The 26,034-nt window shown below is 36.3% G+C and overlaps 1 protein-coding gene across 5 annotated transcripts in view; it reads left to right on the top strand.

The window, feature by feature from the left end:
• The window catches only part of REV1 (REV1 DNA directed polymerase), a 60,907-nt gene that overhangs the window by 11,184 nt on the left and 23,689 nt on the right, over positions 1 to 26,034 (top strand). The window contains exons 2-11 of one of the 5 annotated variants that reach the window (XM_064143577.1): positions 4,886 to 4,952; positions 5,817 to 5,949; positions 7,621 to 7,789; positions 11,808 to 11,957; positions 14,565 to 15,277; positions 17,178 to 17,285; positions 18,767 to 18,883; positions 23,500 to 23,629; positions 24,599 to 24,727; positions 25,357 to 25,511. In XM_064143577.1, the coding sequence (XP_063999647.1) occupies positions 4,896 to 4,952; positions 5,817 to 5,949; positions 7,621 to 7,789; positions 11,808 to 11,957; positions 14,565 to 15,277; positions 17,178 to 17,285; positions 18,767 to 18,883; positions 23,500 to 23,629; positions 24,599 to 24,727; positions 25,357 to 25,511 (1,861 nt within the window). In that variant the 5' untranslated portion in view covers positions 4,886 to 4,895. Of the gene's footprint in view, positions 1 to 4,885; positions 4,953 to 5,816; positions 5,950 to 7,620; positions 7,790 to 8,476; positions 8,604 to 11,807; positions 11,958 to 14,564; positions 15,278 to 17,177; positions 17,286 to 18,766; positions 18,884 to 21,717; positions 22,019 to 23,496; positions 23,630 to 24,598; positions 24,728 to 25,356; positions 25,512 to 26,034 lie in introns of those variants that run through there. The other 4 variants (XM_064143576.1, XM_064143578.1, XM_064143579.1 and 1 more) reach the window with 4 other exon arrangements.

Raw genomic sequence — 26,034 nt, 5'->3', positions numbered from 1 at the left:
CAGTGACTGGCATAGAGAGTACTTTTGCTAGGCTGATGTTGCAGTCACTTGTAGTACGGTTTTTGTACAGTTTAGAGTTTCTTTTCTTAACAATTTTTTTTTAATAGACTTAGAATCATGTAACATCCCAGATTGGAGGATACCTTAAAAGACTGACTAGTTCAACCTCCATGGGTAAGAATGCCTAGATGAGATTATCTAGCACCCTGTCATGTCCCTGAGGAGATTGTTCCAGTGGTTGATTGTTCTCACTGTAAAAAAAAATATTTCTTGTATCAAGACGAAACTCTCTTAGCATGCCTTGTAATTGTTGACTATTGTCCCCTCCATTGGCTGTTTGTGCAGATAGAGCCTCTGTCCTTTTGGTTGTCACCCATTCAGACTTGGTAATTATTATTTTTTTAAGGAGAAAGGGTGTGTAATCAATAGTTTAAATTCTAGTGTCTTACAAGCACTTATACTGATACCTATAGTCTGTAAAAACCCTAGGTAACATATTCATAGCAGATACCTGTTTTCTCTGAAAACTTCTTATCCAGAAGTGACAGATTTGAATTTTAGTTGACTTTAGCTGATGGAACCATACCAATTTTCCATATGAAAGCCATTCCCAGTCTGTACTGTCCTCTACAGGAAAAAAAGTTGGTTTGTTTTTTTATTTCATGTGGTCATCTAGATGATCTCTCATTTTTCTCACTGCTCCTTAAGAGTTCTGTGGTATCTATAAGATATAATGCAAGCCACTAAACATTTCAGAAAGTCAGTGCCTTGGAAATTCATCTATGAGTAAGAAACAGGTTCTTAGAGAAAAAAATAGAGAATACTGAGAGGAGATTGCTTTGTTTTGGTTTCTGATACAGAATTCATCTCCTTGACATGATTAGTCTCCATGATTATATACATATGCATAGGCTATGTTTCAGATTGCAGCAACAGTAAGAAGAATAGAACCAGGTGTTCTTGAGTAATCCTCCTGTGTTTGCAAAGATCGTGAAACATACCACTTCAGCTTGTTTTTCAGTATAGTTATGCGTGCTTTGACTATAATTCTAGGGTTGCCTAACTTGGCATATTTACATTATTCCATGAAAGTTATCATATTTATGAAAACTTTCCTGCAGTTCTGTTGTCTTCTGCCAATGAAACTTGCTTGCATCAAGTGTGATTTAACTGGATTTTAAAATATACCTGTTTGGTAGTTCTAGAAGAAAAGAATTTTGAGAGACAAAAGCTAAAATTCAACTGTTAGCCAGGTTCAGAAGAAACAAGTTTCAGGTGTGTGTGTGTGTATTCATTCTCCAGAAAAGTGCAGTAGAACAGTAGAAGGCTTGGATATTCTTATCTCCATCCACAGCTGTATAGCCTTTCTGGCAGGCTGGAGACGGAGTGAATCTTCTGTGCTCTGTTACTGAATGATGCTATGGATAGTCCAGAGAATAGCTTAGAATCATAGAGTCAACCAGGTTGGAAGAGACCTCCAAGATCATCCAGTCCAACCCATCCCCCAGCCCTATCCAGTCAATTAAACCATGGCACTGTCATCTTAAAAGCAAACAGGGATGAAAAAAACACAACAGGTGACTTCCTTCTGTGTATTAACTGTAGTTTGGTGCATTTTAATGGAGGATAAAGGAATAGAAATAAAATAATAACTAGCATAAATCTTCCTTTTAGTTTGAGTCCTGTCCTTGCACTCTTAAGAGCTGATAGCCCTAAAAGACAGAACAATGTTTATATTTAGCTATCTAGTTAAGCCTAGAATGTCAGAGATATAATAGCAGGCAATGACCTCATGATCTTACTACATCAGTAGTCAAGATTTTAAAATCAGCATTACAACAACTATAGTTAATGTGAGTCACTTGAGTGCAGTGAACAGCTGGCCACAGTACAAAACATTTCTTTTTCTCTCCACTAGTTCTGTTCTAGCCAACTAATAGCTCATTTGGGGGCACTGGTGTGTACAGGTCATGGTCCAGGGAGAAGTGTTTTATGTAAAGGAAAATTGCAATTTGGCTGGTTGGCTATATTTATTTTTTCATTATTAAGAAATACAGACAAAAACCCATATCACAAATCTAGCTGTAGATCATATTAGATCATTTACACAACTGGCTTTTCATTGACCATAAAATGGTCTTCAGTGTTTTTTGTTTCTTTGTTTGTTTTTCTATATGATACATTGCACTGGAGGAACAAGTGTTTGGACCTTTTATGATTAGCTATTGTGACAGATAATGCAAAATTAATAATCTCTATTAGTTTTGATATCCAGGTAAAGATTGTTAATAACTACAAACATGGTTTACTAACATCAAAACTCACCAGAAAACTTATTCACAAGGTTCAAAACACACAGTTTGGAAATTTATATACACAGGGAACAGGCAAAATGAGAGCACTTATTTCTTGAAGTGGCAAACGTTATACTGGAAGAGAAGATTCTTGTGGTTTATTATACCAATTATTCATTAGATGGACACAGGAAGCTCCTTTCTGCTTGTGGCAGAAGGCAGTTAGTGAATTACAAGAGGCTTTAAGTATTTACTCACAATATAGTATCAGACAGTACCCAAAGCACATGGAGGGGCTGCTGTCAGTGGTCTCAAAGCTGTTAGAGGCTTTGGAGTTTCCCAGGCTCTTTTCTCTGGAAGCTGGGAGCCTCTGACTTGGTTCCTTTTGATTCTTGATTCAGCAGAAGCCTTGCAGAGGGGCAGACAGGATGCAATGTGATGCGCAGTCTTGGCACAATGTCATGCTGGCTCTGCAGGCCTATCGCATGCAGGCGTAGAGCCTGTTCCTAGTAAACTCTAGGCAGTGGAGTTTACAAGCAGTTTCAGGATGCAATGGGGCAGCAGCAGCACACTGTGCTACCTGCTCATCCCTTTTTATCAATACTGCCTGAGACTAATGGGCCTTTGGACATAGATTAGCCAATCAGAATGGCACTTTTCCAAGCTTGACCATATTAGGTAAAGCCAGGGCTTTCATTTTCCTTTCCTGCGGTTGTTTCTCCCAGCACAGAAGGAGGGGGAGCAGGGGAACATGTCTGGACAAGCCAGAGTCCTTTAGACTCGGTGGCTCCAGGTTCTTTGTCCTCTTTCCCGCAGTTGCTTCTCCCCGCAGCAGTACAGGGGGAGAGCAGAAGAAACATGCCTGGGCAAGCCAGGATATGGATAAGCCCATTTTTGGCCTATCAGGCCTACCACAGCAGACCACTTAGATCGAGGGCAATTGGTTATCCCTCTTGGGACAAAGTATCTTGTGTGGATTACCTTGGGTACAAACATGTTGCCTTTCTTGGCAGTGAATACCATTTGATATGGCTTATCACATATGGATTAGATTGCCTGCACAAAACACAGTCAGTTACATATATGCTTAGTGAGTTACATACTGTATGCATTGTTTTTTACCTATCAGGCCTACCGTGACAGCTGTAAATAAATTAAGAAAATTCATCTGATGTCTAGTACCAAGAGGTGTTTGGCTGAATCTCAGGGATCTGTGTTGGGACCACTTCTTTGTAACATCTTTGTTAACAACCTTGATTCAGGCATAGAGAGCGTCAACAGTAAGTTTGCAGATGACTCCGAGTTAGGTGGCAGTGTTGATTTGAATGAGGTTCTTCAGAGGGACTTGGATAGGCTAGACCAATGGGCCAACATTAATGGGATGAGCTTCAACAAGGCCAAATGCTAGGTCCTGCACTTGAATGACAACAACCCCAAGCAATGCTACAGGCTTGGGGCAGTGTGGCTGGAGAGCTGCCTGGCAGAAAGGGACCTGGGGGTTGTAATAGACAGGCAGCTGAATATGAGGCAGCAGTGCGCCCAGGTGGCCAAGAAGTCCAGTGGCATCCTGGCTTGTATTAAAAATGCTGTGTCCAGCAGGAATAGGGAAGTGATTGTCCCCTTGTACTCAGCTTTGGTGAGGCCACACCTTGAGTATTGTGTTCACTTTTGGACACAGCAATACAAGAGAGATGTGGAGGTGCTAGAGCAGGTCCAGAGGAGGGCAATGAAGCTGGTGAAGGGTCTAGAGAGTAAATTTTATGAAGAGCAACTGAGGGAGCTGGGCCTGTTTAGTTTGAAAAAGAGGAGGCTGAGGGAAGACCTTATTGTTGTCTACAGCTACCTGAAGGGACATTGTGGGGAGGCTGGTGCTGGTCTCTTCTCACAGTTAATTGGATACAGAACAAGGGGGGAATGGCCTCAAACTGAGACTGGATAGGTTTAGATTAGATACTAGGAAAAAGGTTTACACAGAGAGAGTGGTCAGGCACTGGAATGAGCTGCCCAGGGAGATGGAGTCACCAACCCTGGATGTGTTTAAGGGTCGTTTGGATGTGGTGCTTAGTGATATGGTTTAAGGTGAATCTTGTCGAGTAGAGTTGTAGATTGGACTTGGTGACCTGAGTGTCTTTTCCAACCTTGATGTTTCTGTGTGATTCTATATAGACAGTATCAAGAAATTAAAGGATGTGCCTGACTTGGGCAATGTTTTCTATGAATGGTAGCAATTGTACTTAAGATACTTTTATTACTTTTCTTTTTTTCAATAGGCGATGTAGAATGAACAGAAAGAGTTTAATAAACCCTAATGGAAACTGAACATTGTAGTGAGTGTTTTGTATTCATGGTAAATGCAACAAAAACTTTTTTGATATACACAGCAGAAATGACAGTATGTGTTACTACAAAACTGAGGAACTAGCCTTTTAGCAATTTCTCATTTCTAGGTTAACTGCGTAACATATACTTTAGCCAAGCTCCCTGAAAAATGTTTTTGTGATAGTCTGTGGATGGTCTGTAATGCATCACTGAAATGCCACTGATGATATTACTAAACCTCTAATTGATCAAGCATTGTTCTTCCTATGCAGAAGCTTCAGTATGAGGCGGGGTGGATGGCGGAAACGGGCTGCCGAGGGCGATGGCTGGGGAATATGGGTATGTTCAAAACTAAGTGTTTGGGGTTTGTTGTGGGTTGTTGTTGGGGATTTTGATTGGGTTTGTTGGTTTTTTTTTTTGGTGGTGATGGGGTTTTGGGTTGTTTGTTTGGGTTTTTTTAGGGGGGGTGTTGTGGTGTCTTTTGTTTGGGTTTTTTAAGAGGTAAATGGCACTGTGGTTTAAAAAAGCTTTACAATTTTGTTGTATATGCTAAAGGTATGTTCTAAATTAAACCCCTTTGCTTCACTTGCAAACTACATTCAAAATAATTATTTTTTTAATTAGCAGCTTTTGAAGTCTTCATTCAGAGTAATCCATTAAATTACAAAATTAATTAGTTCAGACCCTTAAATAGCTTTGAGTCAGCATTTAAAAATTAAATAATCTTGACACTCTTTATGCATGACACCATGTTCTATATAGGTGGAAAAACAAGAACTGAGATACGTAATTTATATAAAAAAATGTGATACTGCTGTCTCATGTATATTGAAGAATTGAAAATACTTGAAGCTTGATGAATACTCTCTACAGTCTTTCTTTAGGCAGTGATCCTCTCATTTAGCATCCAGATTTGCATCATTGTCATATTTTTGTTTCTTTTTTGTTCTAAAAAAATGTATATAGTTAGAATTTTTTTCTTTTAGACTAAGATGAATGAAATACTGAATAAATCCTGCCATGTTGGTAACAAGATTCTGGGTTTTATTTGGAAAAAGCATATACCTTCTGCACACTAATCGAAATAAATTTGAAGGAATACTTCTTACCTTTCCAATTTTATGACTGATCAGTTTCTGTCTGTAAACATTAGGTAATAAGACCAGCATCATGGGGGTTGTTTTGTTTTATCTTAAAAACCAGGGTGGATACATGTCAGCAAAGGTTAAGAAACTGGAGGATCAGTTCCGGTCAGATTCAGCCATACAGCACCAGAGGGATGGAAATTCATCTACTATTTTTAGTGGAGTTGCAATCTATGTCAATGGCTTTACAGGTGAAGCTTTTATTATTTTAAGGGTTTGTTCTTTTTTTGGTGTAATACTGTTGGTTGGTAAACCGAGTAAATCCTAAATGGAGTAAAGAACTGTAAAATATATGAGTTTGCAGATAAGTAAATACATAACCATTGCTGTATGTGCTTCACATATTATGTTATTTTGTGTTTCATGTTTAAAGTCTTCAATATAAAATCAGATTTATGTTCTGAGTGTAAGTATTACTTTTGTAAATTATTTACATGAATGGTCACTTATAGGAGTAAATTTTCCCTGCTTTCTGCAGTTATTATTTGAAAGTAAACCTTCCAGTTTCCTCTGTGCTCCTGCATATATTCAGTTTTCAATTTTTCAAGGTATTGATGGTTGGAGTGTATGCATTTGATTTATATTGGGGTGCATGTTAAGGTTTTCTTGTTCAGAGTTGTTTAATGCTTGGGACTGTGAACCCGTTCATAGTGAAAGAAGGAGTAAGAAAAAAGGTGTATATGCATTATCTGTGATGGGCACATAGTGCATGCTAGCTGCAGTAAGATTTTTAATCTACCATACTCCAGTTCGTGCTTCTCCTGGGTTCTGTAAAGCAGCTTAATAACCTTTTAGAAACTTCCCAGAAGCCTTTTTCAGGGACCTGTGCCAGGAATGTTGTGATTATAACATAACTGATATGTACAACTTCTATGGTAACATAGCAGTGGCTTGAGCACAGAGCTCAAGTGGACTGAAAAAGATTAAGATGGACATGTTAACCTATTAATACATCTGATTCAGTTTTAATACACATGAGTTCCTTAGTGGAAATGTAGCATTTGCTTTTTCTTAAAGGTAGAAGAACTCTACTAGTTGTCCAAAAGGCTGAAATAGGACAGGAAATGTGTGCTATTTTTAGTTAAAAGTGACTTACATAATCAAGTGTTAGAAATATTTTGAGAGCTGACAGTAGGCTGCTGGAAGGAATCGTAACATTATTCCTTTATTGAAAAACTTTTTCTTTCCAGTATTTCCTGCCAGACTGACTATTCAAAACATTTTTTGCTGACCCAAATCATTACTTTTCAGTGTCAGTGTGACACTGCAACAAAAGTTTTCCAAAAGCAGAAACTTTTTTATTTTCTCACCTCTGCTGGCAAAATAGGTACATTTTTTAATATGATCAAAGGGATAAGAAGAGATTTAAGATAATGTCCATTTCCTGTAACAATTCAAGAATACATCAGAAATGATATATTAGTTGTGTGCTGTTGGTAAACCCTTTTGGTATTAATTCTTTTATGTTACTTTTGGTTATAAACTACTCTCCCAGACTCTAGTGAAAAGATCAATGAATTAATATGATTTTGTGGTACGTTGATGCAAGGTGTTTTTTAGTGTAGTTTGCCATTAAATCTACTCAAGTACTTTTTCCCCTCTCCACTATAGGTGTTGTGGAAAGATACTCTAAAACAAGTAGAATTTTTACATTTTGAGCCAGTTTCTTCAGAAACACAATGTTACACATTTCTTCAGACACTTTTTTTTTTATCTGATTTGTTCTTTGAAGAATTTGTAAGGTTTTCAGGAGAAAAAACATTTTTGCACTTTTTCTGGTAATGGCATCATATTTCTCAAAGCTACTTTTTTACTATATTTGCTGACACAAAACAGGAATATTTCCCGTTTTAATTTTATAGATCCCTCAGCTGATGAATTAAGACGGCTAATGATGTTGCATGGAGGCCAATACCATGTGTATTATTCCAGATCAAAAACAACTCACATCATTGCCACAAATCTTCCAAATGCCAAAATAAAAGAATTGAAAGGAGAAAAAGTAGTTCGTCCAGAATGGATCATGGAAAGGTAAGTTTAGGCCTACTGCTTTTGATTTCTTGTTTTGGGAGAAAAAATATGAAAACAACATTTTGAGTTTATGGTTTAGTTTAAAATAAATGTATCTTGCAACAACTGAGTAAATCTACTACTGTTATATTGAAGATACGTTTCATAGTGATTGTTTCATAAGAAACTTTATTGAGAACATTCATCAAGTCTTAGGCATGTCAGGAAGCTGAGCATGATCCTGTTCATTCCATTTAATATCCAATCAATAAACTGGCTTTCATTTCAGTATATTTAAGTAGGTACCAGATGATTGGTTTTTAACCTGTTGTCTTGTGCATTACCTATATTTAATTTCATCTAGTAAATAAAGAATATTAATTGAAAAGCATTTTCATAAAATTGAAATAATACAAGTAAACATTTATTGTGTTGTGGCTTTGTAACAGAGAAACAGCAGAAAAAAAACAACCCAAACAACAGAAAAACATAATTTATGTTCTTTGGTTCCTTAATGCAGTGGAATATATAGGATCAACTAAAGTCATCCTCAGGTTCTTGGAAAATATGATGGTCAGGCTCAGAGCAGTCAATCTGGCTTATGTCTGTCATCTTCTATCTGAGGAACCCATGGGAAATAGGCAGGAATATATTCTGGAAATCATTCTGTCAGTGTAATGCTGTTCCTAACCAGCCTCTCTCCTAGATGGCCAGCAGAAACAGGCAAAACACTGTTCTGCATGCATACTTCTAGAATCCTATTTGTGGTTCCTGTTTTCCATTTGCAGATTTTCAGTCCTTTGGATTCAGCTATTTCATATCATGTATCTTTAAGGTAATTTTTTTAAACTTTAGTCAGAAATTAATAGGTTCCTCAGTTTTGAAGAAGACTTTACATACACTTTTTAAACAATCCATGATCTAAGGACTTGGAAAGCTGATGGTAGATACAGGGTTTTTTGTTTGTTTGTTTGTTTTTTTAATCATAGAAATATAAGCTGTTTTCATTTATCCCTTTTGTGATGCTTTGGGAGTTACCCACCCACCCCACCCCCCCACTTATGAAATCACCCAGACTAGACTCAGCTGGCTGGAAGTTAAGGAATAAAGCCATATTTACCGCTTAGCATAATTTACAAGCATATATATACACACAAATATATAGTTATAAACAAGTTAAAAGTAATACAGAAGCAGATACCCCCCCCAGAAATCAGATTGCCAGGAGGGCTCCCAACCCAAACCTCCCCTCCCTCTTTCTCTCCCTTCAGGAATAACCAGACCAATCTGCATACATCTTACATGATAAATCTGGGGATATCTGAGGTGAGATGTCAAAAAGACAACAAGGAGGTTAGAGGAAGAAGGGTTAGATCAGATTAAAGAGTAAGACAGAGGCGAGCACAGAGACCAGACCACCAGAAAGAAGGAAAAGAACTAAGAGCTGAGAAGTGTGAGAGAAGCGAGTGTCTTACCTATATTTTGACTAGTTGCGTTTCTCAGCAGAAGAGTGGGTGATATAGTGTACTGTTGGTTTTTTTTTCTTTCTTCTCACAGCTAAGGAATTAATTTCTCTCAGTAAACTATTCCATTTAGCCTCAAACCAGCACACCATTACAGATTGCTATGATTTTAACCAAGTTGGAAAAAATTAGTTTATATACATTCAGTAAAAACTTGCTAGAAGCAACGTCTGACATCTTGTAAAATTTTCCTTATGATGTCTTCTGTTAAGATTCTGCATCTTCTGGTTCTGGAAGGCTGTTCTTCAGAATGGTCAGAAGAGATGAGTATAGACAGGTACATGGGGTTGGGCACAAGAAGACGGGGAACTCTCTGTCTCAGTAGTACAAGGGTTTATGTTAGAAGCTGGAATAAAAATAGACTCACAACCTCTCATTATTCCCAATCCTCCCAACAGCATGAAGAACATTAATTGGTTAAATACTTCATCTTCATGTATGGAATACCAAATATTCTTCACAGTACCGCAGCTGGATGCGCAATACATTAGTGTAGTGGATGTAGAGGTTCCAGATTTATTGATTATTCATGTTCACATCATGTTACCATAATACATTGGATCTGATTTTTTTATTTTGGTGAAGAATCAGCCCAAAAATGTTACTGTAACAAATTGCTCATAAAGCAGTGTTGCTAGATCCTCAGCCTTGTTATCAAAGGTTGCAAAAGAGAAAGGTCATTTGTCTATGGAGCTTTATTTCTTTGTGTGCACACATTATGATCTCGTCCTTAATTACATGTTCACATGCCATCTCTTTTCACTATACCTGCCATATTCTTTTCACAGAAAAGATTGAGTTCAGTTTGCAAATTGCTAATTCAGTGACTTGGTTATTGCTTTTTGTCTCTGTAACCCTGTTCCTTACTTACTGCATGCGACTCAAATTCTTTGCTGATAATGGAATGAATAATTAGTTGCTGTCTTTTATTGGTTCTTATCACTACAGCATCTGTTTGCTTTCAAAAAATTAATGAACTTACCATGACACATAATGAAATAGCTATTATTTTCATTTTTTGTTCGAGAGCCACCAAGAGACATTAAAATAAAACAAAAAAACTCTCAATAATTTGGAATAATGCCATGTGAGCTATCTATGATAAGATTTTTCCATTACTTAAACAAGGATGGTAAGGTACATGTTGAAATTTATTGCTGCATTGAAAGATTTGCATATTCTGAACTGTAAACATTCTGAACTGTGATCTGAAGTCAGACTCTCTTAAACCTGTTGTTAAATGCACGTAGCTCTAGAATTTTGGCTTGATTTGCATTACATAGAGATCCTGTTGTAAGAGTAGTTGCAAAATTCAGTATTCTAGAGTAATGTGTGGTTGCTCTAGCAACAAAATTATTCTCTCTGTATTCCCCTTGTTGCCTGTTTTTGCTGCCTTTCCATTTCTGAAACAAATGAAGAGATTTCCAGGCAGACCTTGGTATATGCCTAGTTTTAATTTTTCTAATTGGGAAATGTGATCTCCCACTATATTTTTCTCTCTAATTGCAGCAAAAAAACTCCTAAGGGATTTTATTCCACTGTGCAGCTCCCTTGACAGTAGTACAGATTTGAGTTTGTCAAAAAAACACATCTCCAACAGAAAGCATTCAGGTATTGAATAACAGAAAACAGTATCTGTCACAGAGCTAAGTTCTCTTAAAATTTTTGAATTGAATTGTTTTTTCAAAACTGAACACTATTGCTAAGCTGCTTTGATGTGAGGGAGCTTCCCCTGCTGTAAGAAGTTTAAGCATCTCTGACCTAGTGTTCAATATGAAGAGCAAAGTATAAGCAGGCTGTTACCTCTACTGCCAGCAACAGATGTTAAGGTGAAGATATTAAATCATGTTGCAGTGTATAATTGAGAGGATTCCACTTCAAAATCCATGACTTCCGTAAGGAATTTAACAGTTTGTGAAGTATAACTGCAGTTTCAATGGAAGAAGAAAAAGAGATACGGTGAAATACATAGGACAAATTTTTTCTTCTGTGTAGCTTTCTTTGGTGAATCTGCTCACAAGAAAGAATAATTATTCTTTTAGAATAGTAGTTCTTCTTTGATAGTGAGCCACATCCTAGCAGATCTGCTTCAAATTCTACCCAGATTTGTGCTGGACACATGCATTTGCATTGTTCAAGTAAGCATTGGTAGAATAATCAAGACTGGTCGCTAGGGGTTTTTTGACTGGACATTGCTTATTTGTGTTTTTAAATCAAGTATTTGGCATTTACTTCTGTCAGTTGGAGAAAAGAAATGGATGTAGACAACTGACCAGTACATCTGTGCAAATACCTTTTGTAGTACCAGTCACCACATTAAAAATTACTTTTCAGTTCATCTACTTAGTGGTGGGAAAGGGATTGTGGAAGGGACTGCAAGTGCATATGGCAGAACAGCAAAAGGTAATGACCAAAGTAATAGTTTATTGTATGTGAGGTGTTTTTTACCATAAAATGTTGGGGATTTCTTTAAATGTCATACATACTAACATGTTCCTTTTGTTTTTTTGTTTCAGCATTAAAGCTGGACGTCTCCTCTCGCACATTCCATATCAGCTTTACACCAAGCAGTCAAGTGTTCAAAAAGGTCTCAACTTCAATAGCGTATGCAAACCTGAAGATGCCATGCCAGGTCCAAGCAATGTAGCTAAAGATCTCAACAGGGTGTAAGTGTTTCTAATCTTGCAGTGCAGATGCTAATCATTCACTCACAGTGAGCTTGGATTTGTAGCTACATAGCATTCTTTACATTAATTTCCGTGTCTGGGGCACTGAAATTTGAAAATAAGCTATAGTTATGTGAATAATTGAGGACAGAACTACAGTTACCTTGACTTCAAACCTTGTATCTAGTCTTTGGTCCATGTTTTGCTTTATAAAGTGACCTAGGAGTCCTAGGATGTAGTATATCTGTGTGGAAGCAACAGACATACATTAAAGGATTCTCACTACTGAGAAGTAGGTCTTTATTTCAGAAACAAGAAGCTGACATGATTTGATTACTTTAGCTAAAGGTGCCTAGAAACAAATGTGAATATATACTAGCTGTTAAGTTCCTTGTTTAGCTGAAAAAAAAATCACAGCATACCTTATGTATGCTAACACCGTGGTTTAAGTCACACTTGAGAGAGAAGATGGATTAAAAAAATGCAATGATGTTTATAAAAATTCTCCTAAAAGACTTTGAGAAAGGAATTGAACAGAAAGCACCAGGAAGATTTTTAACTGGCAGAGGAACTGTAAAATTTGGAGAAAAGTTTTCTACTTGAGCTAAGTGTTCTGTAGATTTTTTTCTTCTCTTTTTAAAGAGAACTTCTGCATCTTTTTCAGAAGCACATGCTTCTGGTTTAAAGAATCATAAAATTATAGAACAATTGAGGTTGAAAGACATTTCTGGAGGTAATTGGGTCCAACACTACTGCTCAAACAGGGCCAAGGATATTGTACAAGATACTATGCTTTATGATTTGTAATGACAATCTGTGTTCTTCCAGGGTTGGCTGATGTATTTGAAATCCAGTTCTGCATAGTGCTGAGGAGACTTTACCACATAAGTGGGATTTGCCTACATTTAGGAAAAACAAAATCTGTTCCACAAAATGAATATCCTAAGCAGTATATTTTTACACGCATTTTTAAACAATGAATGATACCATTACAATCTCTTCTCATTGTTGCATTGTTAATACTTTTTAAATTAGAACTAAATTCAGACTTCAAAAAATAGCTTTTTTGTCTGAAAAGTAGGAGTTTAAAAGCTTGCCTTATCCATTGATACTAAATATGTACCACTTTCAATGGTGCAACTCCTAAAAAATGCTTGTTTAATGTAATTTGTGTGTTATAATTTGTCTTAGTTTACTGAGCAGACAAATAAATTTTACTTCTGAAGGAAGTGAAATAAAAACACTCTCGTCGAATTGGAGAGGAAATAAAGAAATTGTGTTTAAAGTTGTACAGGAAAATACAGAATACATGAATCCTTCATACCTAATACAGATACAGAATACATGAGAATTCCCCCAGAACCTTCCCCCCGATCAAACTAAACCACAAAACCCCAATGCTTGTTTTCCTCCCACCTCATTGTTTCGCATTAGGCCCAAACAGGCCTTGATTGTGCAGCAAAAATTCAGTCCAGCCTTGAAGGCCACAGGTGGGTCTCTCCACCATTGTTTACCAGATAAGGACTCCCTCCAGAGAGATGAAGCAAGGGAGAAAAGAGACTGGTTTGGCTTTGCTGCCTACTTACACAGAAATAGCAGAATTATGGGATTGAATAATAAAATTACAATTTCCACGGTCCACCTGGACCTTTCTGGTCCTCCTGGAGGACACAGCTCTGTGGCATTCTTAAGGGGCAACTAGCCCAAGCCACCACATTATCTTAACCAAATTGCTGCCACAGTTAATGGGCTTTCTGTTTTCACTGGTACACTGGATAGCTAATTATTTGCCATCTTTTTTTTTACTGTGTGTGTACTTAAATTGCTAGCTTTGGGAGTTGAGAGTGATGGTTGTTTTTCTTTTGTTCAGCAGATTAACTCTTGAACTCTTGAAGGCTTTGGGTTTAATTCCACTTAGGGCTTGTTGCAGAGTTAATTTTTTGGATGAAAGCTTTAACCTCTACACTGTCAGAGTAGAAGTAAATTGCCAGTGTAATTTTGGCAGCATACTTTGTTTTGTATTCTTAAAAGATGACAAGTAGTTTGTTTGTCATACTATGGTAAGACAAAAATGTTTGATTTATAGACCTTGAGCAGATTTTTGTTAAAAGAAGATAATTTTCTGGAAAATAAAGTTTTCTGTGTGTATTTCCTTTTTTCTCATGCTTATAAGTAAATAAGGAAAATCATGTTTCTTGATAAAAAGATAACTCCTGGTGTTTTGCATATCCCTGCAGCATTCATATTTTCCATGGTAATACAGTTCTGTAAACAAATAAATAATTGTTATGATCCATTTGGAGACTGCTGGACAAATTAAAGGCTTTAGAAATAGCTTTTCTAATGTGAGCTAGTCACTCCTGTGTAAACTTCTGGTACTGTTGCATTAATAAAGTGAGTCTGTGAAATCTTTTGTAGAGCTGTACAGTATTCTGTGACATTGAGAGGATGTGGCTCAGAGTTTGAGAAAATTGACTTGAATATGTAAAAACTGCTCAGGTACATACTGATAACAGCTAGGAAGATAAATACTTAGCATTTGAAATGACATGTGAATGTGCCTTGTTTTATGAAAGATATGGTATTAAATGGTCATATCTGTTTCAGAAATCATATTAAAAAGTTCGAGATGGAAAATGAGACCACACCCAATGGAATAAGTAGCTGGAATGAAGAAGAGGAGGAAGAAAGTGACAATTTCGGATTTACAGAGCTGGATCAGATCCTTCCTGGACGAAAACAAAATGGGATTCAGTCTCACAAAGACAGCACTGCCATTTTTAACGGACACACTCACGCTTCTACCAGTGCCTTAAAGACGCAGGATTGCTCGTTGCCCTCTGGCAACTGTGTTGCAAGTAGGTTCTCTCCAGGGCTTGTGCAGGAGGAGGGGAAGACTGAGAAAGGCATGGCTGACTTCAGAGACTGCACAACACAGCAGTTGCAGCAGAGCAACAAAAATACAGACTTCTATTGGAATCCACATAGGACTATGAGTATTTCATCCTCATCTTCATCTTTGCACAGTAATGCTAAAATAAATGGTGCTCACCACTCCACTGTTCAGGGGCCTTCAAGCACAAAAAGCACTTCTGTACCTACTCCTAGCAAGGCAGCTTCCTTACCTATGTCCAAACCTTCAGATTGTAGTTTTATTTCTGAATTTTATTCACATTCAAGACTGCATCATATATCAACGTGGAAGTGTGAATTGACAGAATTTGTCAACAGCCTACAGAGAAAAAACAGCGGTGTCTTCCCAGGAAGGGAAAAATTAAAAAAATGGAAAGCAGGCAGGTCTGCACTTAAAACTGACACAGGTAGATACTTGTTTAAGAAGGTTTATGTTGAGAAGGTGCCTTATATCTTTATTTATACATAATTGTCTAACTGAATCAGGTTAGTATTCAATGTTCATGTACCGTCTAGCTATCTGGAAAAGCTTGTTGACATTGATGTACTGAAAACTAAAGGCTCCAACTTCTTTTGGTTTCATTTGAGGTTTTTTAACCTAAAATATGACTTAATGTGATATTCTGTTCTACCTTCTTGTAGAAAGAGTATTTCTGACTTTACCAAGATATGTGGATTGAGCAAGGGAAAAGAAACTATAAATATCTAAATACAGAAGCCTGTATTTGCAGTGTGAAAATCTAAAGGGGAAGAAAAAAGAAAAAACCTTACTGCTTACACATCAGTGTGAGAACTTAAAATGTGAATTAACACTTGCAAGTTAAATGAAATTTCAGTTACTTGTTTTTTTGCTAGGAAGAGCTTTATATACCTCTGGGTCTATTTAAATGGGTAGCAATTCCATATGAGACTTCTGAACCTTACTTGTGATAGAAGAGAAATGTTCTGTGTCTTTCCATCAAGGGCTAAAATGAAAAAATGTAATTCATGAGAGGCAGTCTTACAAGTATAGACACAGTATGTCACATCTTTAGAACCTCTTATTTACAGTCGTACTAAATTAAAAGGCTAGCTCTATAGCATCAAAGAGATTCTGACTCTGTTGCGCTTCAAAAATACTCCCTTGTATATGAAAATATGCTTGCTGATAAATTAACACATCCTTTAAATTATTGTTAGGTATTTGTAGATAAATTAACTGATTCTGTGTTTATGCTAGGACACTCCAGTTATAAAACTTACTAACGTACAAATTGCCTTAATGTGTATTTTCCCCTCAAAATATGATATAAACTAGTAATTTTTTTCTCTTTGATTTGACCTGGGGTGTTCAAATAGTTAATGACTATTTCAATTGACAAGTAGAAACTTCTTAAACATTAACTTGGTCACTTGATTTGTAAATGTATTCTTTCTAAGAAGGTCCTTATTTTCAAAGAATTGTTTCAATGGTAAATTATTGAAAACAAGAAAGCATTTTTCTGATTGCCCAGTGATTCATTCAGATGTTAAGCAGAACACTTCATTTGATGTATTGAAGTATTTTTTCACTGTTACACTTCATGCATTGCTCAAATTAAGATTTTCTTTTTTTTCCTTGTTATGTATAGTCTCCTCTGATAGGTCAGCAACATAGCCATGCAGACTTGAACTTCTAGAATACCTGACACAATTATTTCTAGTGCTTAAGGCGTGTAAGTTTTTCAGTCTGGAGCTATCTTGCTCATGTTCGCTTTATGTTTGCATGAGTGTAGGTACAATAATGACAAAATCCAATTGCATGAGAGGTTTAAAGCTGAATTTTGGTGTGCTTCATGAAGAATTAAGGGTAGCTCTTAGTGCAGCTAAACTGTTTTGTTTATTTTTTTGAAACTATCTTCTGATTACTGAAGTAATCCTGATCTAGGGTAGGGTGTCCCTGCCCATGGCAGAGGGGTTGGAACTAAATGATCCTTGTGGTCCCTTCCAGCCCTGGCTGATTCTATGATTCTAAGTAAAGGAAGTTAAGTTCTCTGTTACAGGTTCAGTGTTAATATAGCAAAACAGATTCAGTTCCCATGACATATAATAATCTTGTATTGGGGGAACTTGTTAGGTAGAAATTAAAATAGAAGCTTTGAGTTTAGGCTGTTTGTGTACTATTGATGTTTACATTTCTGTGTGATTTTTTTAAATGTAAATATCTTCTTGGTGAGAAGAAACAAATAGCTTTATAGTTTAAGGTGGCAAAACTTGATGACTACTATGAGTAGTACCAAAGTGTATAAATTAGGGTTCAAGTTTTCTGTTGATATATCTTCATACTAGGTAATGTGTCTGTTCCAAGCTCAGCCAAGCCACAGAGCTGTATAATGCACGTGGATATGGATTGCTTCTTTGTGTCTGTGGCTATCCGAAATAGACCAGATCTCAAAGGTCAGTATTTAATTCTTCATGTTACAGTTCACTCAGTTAAGCCTTTAAAAGTAAACTCAAGCTTGCACACTTAGAAAATTAATTTTGCATGTCAGTCTTTCTTTTTGGTATCTCTGGTAGGCTATGTAACGTTCATGTTCATGCTTCCTTTCCAACGATCCAAAATCAAGTGGAAGAGAGCACAGGAATTCTCCTTGTCCCCTTTCAGTATCTAAAGTAGGAAAAGTAAAATCTGGAATAACCACTCTCTATAACATTTTCCATATCTTACTGAGACCTAAGTCTACTTTATTAGAATTTGAGATCAAATTCTAGTTGGACCAGAAGAGAGTTTTGGACACTGTTTAAAAAACAGAGAACAGAATGAAGAAGGGGAAAAAAGGAATGGGTTATCATAATAATTTTCCTGGATATAATGTAAGGAGCTTTAACTAGAAAAGTTCAAGGGTCAGGACTGAGAATAGTCTGTTTGTCTGATGTGTCTTTTTCAAGGGAAGATTGCTGCTTCTTCCTATTTCTATCTAAGCTGTTACACGTGAGGTATTGTAAGAGTTGGAGAATGAACAATTTACATTTAGAAATCTCAATTTTGTGATTGTGCTTAGGGCACAGGAAGAGTTAGTGGAGCTCCTTAGCAAGTTTTAGTGGTATTTTTTACAGATGTACCATTCAGAATTGGAGATACTAGTTCTGTGCAATTGCTGAATTTTGATGATTCACAAATCTGAAGACTTGGTGCAGGAGTGAGCATCTGACCCCACAATGTTTTAGATCTTTGGAAAGAGCAAGCTGTTTATACAATTCATTTGCTATCTTCTGTCCAAAAGCAGGAGCAGCTGTATCAAAGGTGCTCCTGCTATGTTTGAGTCTTAAAATCTTATTTCATGCCAAGTTTCTAATTTCATCACTGGAATATAAAGAGCACAGGACTTTTCTGCAAATATTTTCTTCTGTTCCGTGGAAGTATTCCAGAACTTTCACTGCATAAATTACTTTCTTATAGAAAAATTAGGCAACTGTTGATATTGCTAAAAAGTCAAAAGTTTACTGAAGATTTTATGTTGTACAGTTAATTAAACAAGTGTGTTGGTATGTGTATGCTCTTCTAGTTTACTTAAGCTAGTAAAAACAATAAAGTATTTAAAATCAGGACAGTGTTTGGTCTGTCTTAAATTAAGGAATCATTAGAATGCTGTAGAAATTTCACAACTTCTGTTATTACTTGTTATTAATGAAACTAGTATGGCTGTATTTTCACTTTTAAAAGCTTTTCTTTACATGTGACTGCAACTAAGATAGCAAATTTATAGTCACAATGCAAAGTCACTTTCATAGCTGTTTTCTTCTTAATGCTGCAAGAGTGTATAGGCTTGAAAAAAAAAAATCTAGGCACCCTTGTAATTTTACCCTAAGTGTGCTATTATTAAAGTAGTAGCTATTGTGGATGTTGACTTATAAATACCTATGTTTCTTCTTCATAGGAAAACCAGTGGCTGTTACTAGTAACAGAGGTGCAGGAAAAGCACCACTACGCCCTGGTGCAAACCCCAGACTCGAACAGCAATATTACCACAATAAACTATTGAATGGCAAAGCAGGTACAGATAAGTGTGTTTGTTTGTCTGTATGTTTTTAACTCTTGTTTTTGAAGACTTTTTCCTTAAAGTTATTGATAAAGTACACAGTGGATGATTTTGTTTTTATCATTCAGGGGATTTCAGAAAAGTAGTGTCTTTGGACTGCATGATGCTCTTGAGTAACATGCCACTGTGACTTCTTGTTTGTTAGCTTTGCTCAGAAGAAGTGAATTACTTCAGAGTAATTTTAGGTTTTGCCTGCTTTCACTGAGGTTGAGAATATGATAAAATGTTCAGTAATTATTTTATAAATAAAAAATAAGTTCAGGTTGACTGGGATCAATACATTCTGAATAAGTTCATTACAGAGAAGAAGGTACAAAATAAATTTTAAAACTCTTGTAAAACTTTTTTACTATGAAAGTAGAAGTGACACCACACAGGCTAGTGAAAACCTCATTGTTTGAAGTTAGCTTAGCTGGCTTTCCAATTGCATGTGTGAAATTACTGTGTACTGAGAGTTTGTTTGGGTGGTCCTTAAACATTTCGAGTTTCTGCAAAGTCTTTGCAACTTCCTGAGTTCTGTATCTCCCATAGTTTGTTTCCTCAAAACCAGGGCATCTATGTAGCTTGAGAATTCCTTACTTGTTTGTAGTAAATTAGAAATCTGTTCCTTTCTGTGTCCTTAAGTATTAGTATACTAATGTAAACAAGAATGAAAAAGGTCTTATTATACTGTCAGAGCTCATTTAGTTTGAGAAAATATACTGCTAAACCTCTGCAACCGATTTTTTTCCTCAACAGTCTGCTTCATCAGCTTGAAACTTTTTACCACAGTGGTGATAAAAAGTGCATATACAAGGGGCAGCTGCTATTTAATTTCAGTTTAGCTATGGATGCTGACTTTCTTCCTTACCCCTTGTATGTGCACTTTTTACTACCTTTGTGGTAGCAAATACTAGTGTCAGAGAGTTTACACTGCCGTGAGCTATTTTGTTGATGCAAGAGGTGGAAAAAAGATGTTCTTCCATAGTTGTTTTGAAATGTTAGTACTTTAACAAAAAGTCTGCCACTTTTCAAAGATGTTTGGAAAGAAGTTATTACAGGAAGCAATGCCATTTTATTTGTATTTTTGCTGTAGTTAATGAACACTTCAAAAACGAGGTAGAATGTATGTTTGTGGAACTCACTGGCCTTTTGAGGTTTTAGGGACTTTGCAGGGTACTCCAGACTTAGTTTCTTCTGTGTCGTTTTCTTTAGCATAGCTTCGTATGAAGCATTGGTTGGTAGTTGAGTTTTATACAGTGACTTCATAACTTGGATTGGGACCTTTCACTGAATAGGAATATAACTTCATACAGTTAAGTGCTATCTGGATAGAAAGGCAGTTAAATTATGCAAGTGTAGCTGATATCTAACATGTTCTTTGTGATTCACAAATTCAGTAGTATCTCTTCTACTGTGTTTATTGCTTAAGGGTACAGTGTATTTCAGCCTCATTGTGTAAGAAACTCAGTTTCTTACTGCAGCAGCTTTTTCTGAATATCCACACATTCATTTCTTTAACGTCAGCATCCAATCTCACTGGCTTGCACACAGGCAGGCAGATAGTTCTTTCTTTCTTGCTACTTGATATTGATTGTGCAACCTACTGTTTTGCTGAAAGGATTTTTCTCCTAACAGTCTTTTTATAGTCTCTATCTCATTAGCTGCTGTTCATATTTTTTAGTCTCTTTTTTTTTTCTCCCTGCACAACGATTTTATCAACAAAAAGTACAACCTGTTGTTTCTGCTTGCATTCTCCTAAGTACGTGGCTTGTCTTCCTTTTGGGGAAAAGAAATGGCAGATAGGGTCTTAGCTGGAAGGGTGAAATTGCAGGTTAGGCTTTTCTAACATCACAGTGTCTCAGTGTATGTGACACACTTCACAGCATGTGTTTAATTGTGCCATGCCAGAGGTAAATCTGATCCAGTAGGCATGTGTACCACATGGAAAAGTACTTTTCTAAAATGTCAGAAATACAGAGTGCTAAGTTCTGCTGCTAAACACACAGAGTTCTATTTAGGGATATGTTATGGTAAATAAAAGATAGTTGGGACCAGCTTTGAACTTGAGTGTATTTTTACATCCATGCTTCAACATGGAATCCACTTCATTTTTTGATGCATCGTGCTTTTCAGGCTTTTCTCTGATTTTTGCCTTCTCCAAGTCTTGCTTATTAGCAATTCCAAATTGAAAAAAACACCAACAAAGCAAAACAAAAGAAAAACAAAACCCCCCAACGCTGCCAAGCCCCCACAAACAAAACAAAAATAAACAAAACCCAATCCTTATGAGTCACTTTTGACCAAATACTGAATTCTGCTGCTTCAGCTACTTCTTTTTTTGCAAATTACTTCTTTAGTGACACTGATTCCTGCTTTTGATCTGCATTGCTAGACAAGTATCCAGTGTCAATAGAATCTTGAATCTTTTATGAAATACTTTCTTTTCTTGTATATTTTTAAATTTAAGCCTTGCTGTTGTTCTCACCCCAAATCTCCAAATTGGAGATATCCTTTCTGGGTAGTAGAAGTACTTCTCTACATATGTGCCATCTTTTAGCACTGATATTCTAAAGATAGAAGATTAACATATGTTAATCAGGATTCAGTTTGGGTTCTCTTTTCCATGGCCAGGATGCCCAAGATGTGAATGTTTTCTAGGCTTCCTTTCCCTCAACCCTCATATCTCCCTTTTTTCATTCTAAAGAGCAGCAGATTTTAACCATCATATTAGTCACAGATTTATTCTCAGCGATTTCTTTTTCACAGACTTGGGTCCTGGCCTCTGATTTCTCCATCCGTTGCTCCACATTCACCATGTGCCTGTCTAGTTTCCCAGCTTTTGGTGAGAGGTTCTCTACCTTGCCTTCCATTGAGGACAATGTGTTCTGCATTGCCCTGAATTTCACATGAAGTGACTCCATCAGCTCATGGGGGAAACTGCTCTGCTGCGATGTGGAAAAAGTCGACGAGTCCAATGAAGATAGACAAGATGACAGCATCATCTCAGGCCAGGGCACAGGAAGGCATGGACGAAAGAAACTGTTCTTGTCATTCTTATCTTTATTTGGGGCATAATTTTGCTCTAATTTTCAGTTACAGACATCTTAGGTAACTTACTGAGCACATCATACTTTAAAATATTTAAGACATAAAAAGGTGCACAAAATTCTGAGTAAAAGCCGTTTTTCAGGCTCTGCCCCTGCTGTTTCCACTCACTCATTACACTTTCTCTGGTCTGTTTTACTACCTGTATGTGCACGTAGCAGCATGTTTCCTTTCAGTCAGATTACCAGTGTATAAGTTGCTAGTATCATGAAATAGAATTAGGCATTGTGGCACTCTGAAGAAAACTCCCTGTTTATTATATTACAAAGGTGTGTGGTATTAATTAGACTACAGCAATGTAAAAAAACCCCTACAACATACATATTGGATTTCATTTTAATTGAATGGAAGATTTTTGAAGCTTTGATTCTGATGGGGTGCTTGGGTGGGCATAGCAGTCTTTGCATCTAGGCATTTTTTTTGAGGCTGATCTGTATTTAGAGTATAGGCATGTATTTGTCAAGGTTTACATACTGTGGAAACCCAAACACGAATAGAAAAGGCTTTACTTGATTCCAGTATTCAGTGTCATGGAATTCTGTTTTAGTACATAATATACAGTGGGCCTGAAGGACTATTTAAAATATATGTTGGTGCATGCAGTAAAGTTTTATAGAATTAAGAAAACTGTCTCATTTTAAGTCTGGAGTTGCAGTATTTATAACTGTATGATTTTGAGCCAAGAGAAATTTATATGAAAGAAGTTGACCTAGACTAGTAAGAGAATTATTAGGAACTAACAGCAGAAGTTTTGTCAGTTAATATCCCTAGGAGAGTGTTAAAGTAAGTACAAGTTTCAGCTAATGTATTTTCATCTGAGCTAATTAGCATTCTGGTTATTTAATTTCTTAACAAGCAATTCGAGCTTATTAGGAAAAAGTAGTTTAAAAGGTTGTAAGTATGATGAAAAGTGGGGTTATATCCTTGAATTAATTTCTGTGTTCTGGTGGTAGTTGTACTTCTTATAAACAGGAATGTAGCTAAGTGTCTTCTTGTTCAGCCAAGCAGTTGGTAAATTTCTTGGTGTCTCATGTTTGTTTACAGGATATGGTTGTGGCAGTTAGCCTCCAGTGTTTGATCATTTTTATTGGCATTAAAACTGAGATCAGTATTATTTTGCAGCATGGTGTATGTAGTCACAAGCAAGCTGCTGTCTAGTAATTTTGGGGAAAACAGAAACAAATTTTTTGTGTAGCTTAGTACTCTTCTCAATAATGTGTTCAGACCTACCTGCAGAGTCAGATTACTATATGTATGTGGGAGGGTATTCTCTTTGTTTTTTGGTATGTACTCTTTTGGGGGGGTTGGTTGGTTGGTTGTTTTTTTTCCTTGACCATGATATGAATCCATATAGTACTAAGAACCTCTTCATCAACAGGTAGCAGTAGAAAAATTGTACAAAATAAAATGACCATTTTAATTTTATTCACATTCATTCTATTGAACTCTTAAGAAAAATAACATAAATATTATTTTCCAAGCAGAAATTAGAGTACCTGGTAAACTGGACTCGTCATTCTGGGAGCATCCAGATTCCACACATGTGAATGGAGCTGACTTTGACCTCACTGTTCTGTCCATGGCTGAAATAGCTTCTTGTAGTTATGAAGCCAGGTAGGCAAAAGTCACCTATCAGGTTGCCTTGAAGTATCATACAGATAGGCATAAACTGTCCAAAAATAGCAGTTGTTAAGTCAGTTTCTTTAAATCTATCTAGAGGGAAATTATTTCTTATGTTTTCAGAAGTTGTGTAGGTTGTTAGAATTTAGCACATGATCTTCCCTGTGGACACTGCTACTTTATAAACACTGATTAAAAGATTTCAGCCTTACCTATGTGTTACTAGGAACAAAGATTGTTAAAGAAAACTTCATGGCATCCACTGTAATGCTTTTGATTTTGTAATTTCATCTACACTTCTTTGTATCAAAATGGCATTCTTTTATGGAATTAAGAATGCTTTGTTAGTGAAAGGTTTAGTTAAAATCAGACAGCGAGACTGGTTACTCAACTTAAAACTATGTCTCGCATGTTATGTTGAGCATTCCAAGTAACATGTCTGGTAAATGTTCAGACTGTGAAATGAATTGTTCTGAATATAAGCATAGTGTTAGAAATGTGGTTTTCTTCTCAGATGAAAATAATACTCCAGAAATAATTTCTTCATTGGAACCTTCCTCAAGCATGTTATATTTGTATCTCAAAAAATGAGAGTTTATTTGTTACAGGAGCATAATTTTGTAAGTTTGCACGGTGGAATATAAGATCCAGTTACTTTAGTCACTATGGCATATGTGTGGTTTTATTTGAAGGGGATAGCATGTAGTATGCTGCTTTCTGGAAACTTTATCTTAAGTATGTTCCCAAAGGCTGCTTCATACCAGAATATTATGCAGCTAATTCAGATACTCTCTGTAGTTACTTTTCATACCAGTCAAACTGCTAGCAATTGGATTAAATTCCTTTTTACTGACAATTAATTTCTGTGGGAGAAGACAAACATTTCATTTGGAAACAGCCCATATTTGTAGAAAAATCAGTACTGTGTTTATTTGGTAATTTTTGTTTATTATTTAATTCTAGACAAGTCGGCATAAAGAATGGAATGTTTTTTGGCCAAGCAAAAAAATTATGTCCAAATCTCCAAGCAGTTTCATATGATTTTGATGCTTACAAAGAAGTTGCACGGACAGTGTACGAAATATTAGCAAGGTAAAATGTACTATTTGTTACATGAGCTTTTCACAGTAAGGTTATGACATGTATTTTATTTGCCAATGCTGAATGCCATTATGTGATCTGGTATTTTCATCTCCATGTTACTCTTCAGCTTCCATAAACCCATTCCTATCTGACATCTTCCTTTTGTAATGTTTTTGTTACTTTGAGCACTGTGTTTCTTCTGAATATTTTTCTATCTTGAAGCCAAATCCTATAAACAGTCATGGTCTGACTTCCAGTGGAGTAATTGTTAAATTTGTACTGATTACACTGAGAAGCAGATCATTGCTTAGTAGTGACATTTTTTTCCAAAAGGGTTTTTTTTTAGTAACTTTAGAATGGGTTATTGATTAGAAACTTTCTGGTTTAAAATGTACTTGAAATAAAATGGAAGTTTATTATTGTCAATGAAAACTAAATATTCAACTCCTCCAACTCTAAAATCCTGAAATGTTGAAATTAATAATGTTGTTGTAATTTGCATTTTTAGTATGTAAGTGATGTGTGATACGAAACAAGGCAAAAGCTACCACAAAAGGAAGACTTTATTTGCTTCATAGTTGTTTAAGCAGATGGGGAGCTGTTGCTGGTGTTTCACCTCCTTTACTTTGTGTTGATAGCTATACTCATAACATCGAAGCAGTCAGTTGTGATGAAGCACTAGTAGATATCACTGAAATCCTTACAGAGACCAGACTGACTCCTGATGAACTTGCAAATGCTATCCGCACTGAAATCAAAGCCCAGACTAAATGCACAGCTTCTATTGGGATGGGTAAGTACCATATTTCATTTCTGTTCACAAGCAATATCTGCTACTGTTAGGTGTGTAAAAGCTACATAAGATTGCTAAAACTGTAAATGTTCTGTGATACTGTGATGTTGCTATTTGCATTAAATTAATGTAAATAAAAATGCACAAAAATCATCATAAGTGGAAAGTTTTTAAGCAAAAATTTACAGAATTGCTATCCCTTCTATCTGGACAGTGTGCTAAAATTCTATCTGTATGAGATTCTTACGTTCAATTTTATGAAATGCTACTGGTTTTCCAGTAAACAGAACATCAAGCAGAAATTCTCTTTTTTTATCAGAGACAGCAGTAAGAGTTTACAGGGTGACCATGATTTAGAATAACTATTCTAAGGTATTGAAAGCAAAGATTTGTGAAATCTGTAGTAGGTGTTGTATGTGAAAAGAATTTCTGGATTTCTTTTCATTTAGCCCCTTTCCTTCTCTATTGTTTTTCTTCTGAATACTGGAGTTGAGTGTCTGTAAATAAATATACTGAGTGTGTA

This window comes from Pogoniulus pusillus, chromosome 5, assembly GCF_015220805.1.
Source record: "Pogoniulus pusillus isolate bPogPus1 chromosome 5, bPogPus1.pri, whole genome shotgun sequence".
In the NCBI taxonomy this organism is placed as follows: domain Eukaryota; kingdom Metazoa; phylum Chordata; class Aves; order Piciformes; family Lybiidae; genus Pogoniulus; species Pogoniulus pusillus.
Note: the sequence above shows the minus strand (reverse complement) of the source record. Positions and strands in the feature narration are given on the sequence as shown.